General features: G+C 40.6%; 1 protein-coding gene across 1 annotated transcript in view; it reads left to right on the top strand.

The window, feature by feature from the left end:
* Nucleotides 1–554: 554 nt before the first annotated feature.
* Nucleotides 555–6,000, top strand: part of slc38a9 (solute carrier family 38 member 9) — a 28,318-nt gene continuing 22,872 nt past the window's right edge. The window contains exons 1-3 of the mRNA XM_040157719.1: nt 555–943; nt 4,608–4,751; nt 5,756–5,885. Of these exons, the coding sequence (XP_040013653.1) occupies nt 4,654–4,751; nt 5,756–5,885 (228 nt within the window). The 5' untranslated portion in view covers nt 555–943; nt 4,608–4,653. The remainder of the gene's footprint in view (nt 944–4,607; nt 4,752–5,755; nt 5,886–6,000) is intronic.

Here is a 6,000-nt window from a genome sequence, read left to right as displayed (position 1 = left end):
CGTATGAGTGGAGACTTTTAACGTTTAGCCTGACACTTTCCAAAATGCTTTGTTGAAAAACCCTCGATGTTTAAGCTCATATTTATTACGGCCTATATAAGACAGACAGTTGAGTCAGGTAATGCCATAATGGCTGACTTCTCGAACCGCCACGATTGATGGCCAACGAATCCTTTCTCGTAATTATGAGATAGCAAGTCATAAATAAAAGATGATATTATATACTTTTTTTTTTAAATTTCTTTTGTGAAAGCAATGGACTTCCGTATGACAGGACTGGTGCTGTGGAGAGGCGAACTGTCCGTTTCTACGTGTCTACCTTCAGCTCAGTCACGCAGGGTGTAGAATGACATAATGGATTAAAGTGAGGCACTGAACTTGCATCATTTCAGAGGTTTTTTTTATCCATCGATTACAGCTGAGCAGTTACATTAGAATAATGCTATACTACTATTTTATAGTATAATACTATGATTGTTTTATTATTCAGTAAGTCCTGTGTGCATCAAATGTTGTTTCGGAGATGTCTTCCGGGAAGAGTCGCACGCTCACATTTCCAGGGGGTGGCGGTAATGGAGCTGAGAGGTCTGTGCAAACCCCCAGAAGAAGAGGACAGACAAACGTGAGAGGAAGGAAAAGACGCAGCTCACCAGTAATGACATCAAGACAAGCACAACTTGTCTCTCATCAGAGGGGGATATAAGATAGCTTAAATTCATCATTTCACTTCCTCTGCAGTCGCGTAGTTCAGTCAGCCAGTGGTTGTCGGCTGTGAGTTCCGTCCTGTGTCTCTTTACTTGTCGCTGTCCACACCGGTGGGAAGGAGTCGTAAAGCGTGTGTTGACGTCTGGATTGTTAGTGCCGCTTGCTGATTGCAACATCGCTGACACAGCAAACCTGAGATGAGCTGAAGACGCCGGGAAGGAACCCCACCGGCAGACCGGTACGAATGTGAACTGTAATCGTGACTAAAAGTACAGCAGGGGCCGAGGTCTATGCTTTTCGGGCGTCATTTAGTCTGCGTGGGGTTTTCACCCTGAGTTAGTCAGGCAACCTAATGTAAGGTAAAAGTGGGGACAGGGGGAACTGAAAAAAGACATCTTTTGTTTAGGTTAGCTAAATCTCTACTGCAGACTCAGCACTTTGTTTTCCACAGAAATCCCGCTTTACGATGCAAACTGCATTTCACGTGAACCTTATCCCTGTACACTCGTTTAGAATTGACATTAGCATGATTGCAGGATTCCTCCATGAGGCTGTTTGAAATGATATTGGGTTAAGATTAACTCTTCAGAAATTTGACAATGTCGTACTTTTTTTTAATTATTATTACTTATTTTGTTTTTTTTAAAGGGTTTGCCACTTTGTACGGAGGTGTGTTTGTGTTGTCACGTGCCGCCTCTGTGTGTGAGGTTATCTGATGTCAGAAGTATCTGGTGTGTCGGTGCCAGCCAGAGTCCATTACTTTGGCTGGCTGATGTGAAGGGAGGTATGAGGAAGAGGACAGGCTTCGTTTTATCAGACATGTCAGTCTCTGAGTCAGCAGCTTTAGTCTCTTCTGCCTGCCTAATGTCACTGCAGTGAAATAGCAGGTGGGCTTGTACATTAAAGCTGCTTAGGGAAGGGGTTTGAACCTGGGTACCCCAAATCCCTACCAGCTAGATGATAAATCTGTTGATGATCCTCACCTTTGACCTGCGGAGCAAGTTTAGTTTAAAAATAAAATAACAAGTACAAATAAAACTAGAGACCATCTTGCGATGGGATCAAACCAGCTGTGACGCCTGTCAACATGTTGACATTCCGACCCATGAGTACTCAGTACTCTTTAATACATTATTGACGGGCATCACGGCCGGTGTGATCCTATCACAAGATGGACTGGAGTTTTACGTAATGTCTTAGAGTGGAGGGGAATGATGGCAATTGAGATACAGTGATCCACAACTTAAAATCCATGTGGGCCAGGGGCGTAAAGCGGGGTGGGGTGGGGCTAAGGCCCCTTCCCTACTTCCAACCCTGCTGCTTCCAGTGCCCTTGCTCGGATCTCAGATCTCTGCCTTCATTTTGATCTCAACTACCCACCTGTAAGGTTTCATGACTGCATCTTGAACAGTTGTGATGCTATTGTGGCGACAAAATCTGTCTGTCAGGCAGTCTGTCAGGCAGTCTGTCAGGCAGTCTGTCAGGCAGTCTGTCAGACAGACAGACAAAGAAATATAAACACCTGCCAAAGTACTCAAAACTGCTTCTGTAGTAGTGCCTGCTACAGTAGGTGTCCCCAGGACATCAGTTTTGCCATGATCACAAACACACACACACACACACACACACACACACAGCCTCGCAAGGTGAAAACAATAACAGCCACGCTGTCACAGCTGGTAGTAAACACATACAAGCTGCTGAGATGGTCGTCCTTCAAGCAGGTTTTCCCATCTCTGCTGAGGATCTCTGAAGCTCTATTAGAGTGACTGTTGGGTTTTTGGTCACTCTGCTGACCAAGGCCCTTCTTGCCTGGTTACTCAGTTTGGCTGGATGGCCAACTATAGGAAGAGTCCTGGTGGTTCCAAACTTCCTCCATTCCACATGATTAAGACCACTGCGTTCCTGGGAACACTCAAAGCTTTAGAAATGGTTTTATACCCTTGCTCTGATCTGTGCTTGCCACAATGTTATCGAGAAGGTCTACAGAGAGTTCCATGGTTTAGTTTTTGTCCTGACATGCAGTGTGAATTGTGGGACCTTTTTATATACACAGATGTTTGTCTTTCTAAACTATGTCCAGTGAGTTCGTTATGCCACAGGTAGACTCCAGCCAAGTTCTACACACATCCCAAGGATAATTAAAGCAAAAAAGATGCACCTGACAACAATTTGGAGTGCCACAGCAAAGGGTCTGAATACTTTTGAAAATGAGAGATTAGAGTTTTTGATTTTCAATAAATTAGCACAAAAAAAAAAATTCTCATTATGGGTTACTGAGTGTGGATCGATGAGCAAACATTGCAATATTGTCCTTTTTTAAAATTAAATCTACAACACAATAAAGTGTGAAAAAGGTAAAGGGGTCTGAATACTTTGTGGAGCCAATGTATGTCCACATGCAGGGTTGGGGTTCAATAGCATTTTATAAAATCTGAAGCCAGTTCCAAGTCTGCTTAACGAATCCAAATCTTACAATTCCCTTGTCAAGTTTTTTTTAGTAAGTTTTGTTTTGTGTCTTTTTTATTTTACTCAGTGCAATAAAAAAACAAATATCAACTGTTACAAGTAACAAAACATGTAACTTAATACTTAAGAACTCCAACTCAAAGATTGACATTCAGAGAAGTGTAACTCAAGTTTTGCCAGATAGGCTATTAATACTGGACCACATACTGCACTGATACAGACACAAGGCTGAGGTGGACATGTGGACGTGGTCATGTTATTAAAATGGCATATACCAAATGCCAAAGTAGGAAGTATGATTCTTATTCGTCATGCAGTACCATCAGGGAGGCATCTGATCCGCCCCAAATTCATGACTATGAGCCCGAACATACAGCTGACCGGAACTGAAACGTTGTACATTTAAATAAATTAGTTGTGGGCGATTCTGTTTTTCAATAGCCTTTAGCCTACATGTGATGTGCATATGTTTACTCTCATTCTATTAGGCATGATACAATATCCATTTTAATGTGTCTCTATAATATGTAATGTGATTGTATTGAGAGATTCTGTAATATTGCCATTCGATATTGTAAGTTTTGTGTCCTTTTTCAGTACTAGACCCTAAGGATGAGATCATTAACACTTAAAGGGGTATTTTATTTTTATTGATATTTAATATAACGACTCAGTCATGTGTATTTTACATTATTACTGAAAACTACCATAGTGTTTAAGTTGGTTGAATGTGTTTTTTCTCCATTCTAAGCAGCCACTGGTTTCTGCCGATATTTTTTATTAAAGCTGGGTTACCAGCTGGGCAAAATTCTTATGTTCACTGTGTCACAAAGTTGTGGTAAACTTATTAATTGTAATGTTATATGAGAACATACTCTACATAAGTACAATATCGACTTACATGGTGAGGGCTTTAAGGTGGGTCCTGCTTTATTATATGATCTTGAGGACCATGAAGACAAAAATCTTGTTTTAATAACTTGATTATTTCAGATGATGTTGACCTTACATGGTGCAACATTCCTAAATTAAAAACACAGAGCAAACCTTAGGGCCATGTAATATTCTTTTGAGGTATGGGTGTGAATTGGGGCCCAGCAGCCCATTTTCCCCTGGGCCGACTAGAAGCTTAATTTGGCCAAGTCTGTTTTTCACTTTATGAAAATCAGCTTTTAGAGATTTAAAACTTGCTTGAGTCAGATAATTCAGCAGACACAATATTCACCATTATGGATTTACATGAGTGGGAACCAGTGACTACCTGGAAGGTAGACCAACACATTCACAAATCAGAAACAACACAGCAAGATTTGGAAAAAGTTTATCTGTAATGTCAACATGTGATTGCAGTTAACAACTGTACTACACAAATAATGTTTTATGGTTACTCTGTGACAGTCTCTGATTAGATTTTATGACATTTTTCCTCCCAGTCAGGTGATGAGAGTTGAGAGGCTTTAGCTGAAAGTCAGAGGTATCATGGAGGACGACTGCAGGCCTCTGCTGAGCTCAGAGCAAACTGGAGAGAGCTACTCACACAGAGACTCCGCAGAGTCATTGGACTTCAAGGCTAAAAGGTAAATTACACCGAAATACTACACTTAAAAATTTGCATAATACTGTATGCTGACACTGTATAAAGTGAATGAAGATTTTTGTTTGCCTAGTTGTACAGTGTATGAGTATTTATTAACAATGAAAATCTTTTAATCATGCATCATGTTGCTTAAGAGAATGACATGATCATGCATATGGAGGATTTTAAGGCTTTTTGCTTACATATTTTGTTGAACTGCATTGTAGTTCTTCTTATATTCCCTTGTGTGTGTATAACAAACAAAACAGACAAATACAGCAGCTTTGGATTCAACATGGGCCCTAGTCAGCTGAGCTCACCTGGACCATGGCTGTTTCTCTTTTATTGACTTTCTTTGCTAGATAATAAACAAGTGAGGCTTCCTGGAACTTACTTGACAAGCAAACACTAAGACGTAAGCTGTGTATATGTGTGTGTCTTTGGCACCACCCTAGCATCACTCCCAAATGAATTAGAAGTTTGTGTGAATTTTCATCCAGTTAGGTATTTCACAGTGACCAACTAGCTTTCTAGCACATAAAGCATTACGAACACTCCCTTCCAGCAAGTCACATACACGTGTGTGTTTGTGTTAGTGTGTATGAACTCCTTCAATAAAGACATGATTAATGTTCTAAACAAAACAAATGGAGTGTATTTATGTTCTGTATAAATAAAATTTAGGGATGCAATTAACTATTTTAATTTTCAATCTCTGTTATTTTTTGATCAATTTTGTGTCTGTAAAATGTCAGAAAATAGTGAAAAATCACTAGTTGCCAGAGCCCAAGGTGACATAAACCGATCAAGTGATTGTCAAAACCAAAGATATTCGGTTTAGAATGATACGATACAGAGAAAAGCAGCATCTCCTCACACTGGACAAGCAGGGATCAGATAATTTTTTCGCATTTTGCATAGCTTAAACTTTTAATTGATTTATGAAAATTGTTAAATAGATTAAATATTGCTAGAAATTACATAATTGTTGTCTGCTTCTTATAGGCCTTTCTACGTAGAGCCCAGGAACATCGTAGATGATGACCCGCAGGAGAGAGTCTCTGCTGAGGCTGCTATCCTCAACAGCAGAGTTCATTACTATGGCAGACTGACAGGCTCTTCTGACAGACTGCTGGTAGGTGCAGTCACTACCTAGTTAGTCGTTATATCGGGGAGGGGCCACGGGTGGATTATCACGATCATGGCCCCTGGGGACAAATCTGCTATGGGCCCTTACCTACACACAACAC

Source organism: Xiphias gladius, chromosome 20, assembly GCF_016859285.1.
Source record: "Xiphias gladius isolate SHS-SW01 ecotype Sanya breed wild chromosome 20, ASM1685928v1, whole genome shotgun sequence".
Classification (NCBI taxonomy): domain Eukaryota; kingdom Metazoa; phylum Chordata; class Actinopteri; order Istiophoriformes; family Xiphiidae; genus Xiphias; species Xiphias gladius.
The sequence above is the reverse complement of the archived record's forward strand: the minus strand, read 5'-3'. Positions and strand labels throughout refer to the sequence as shown.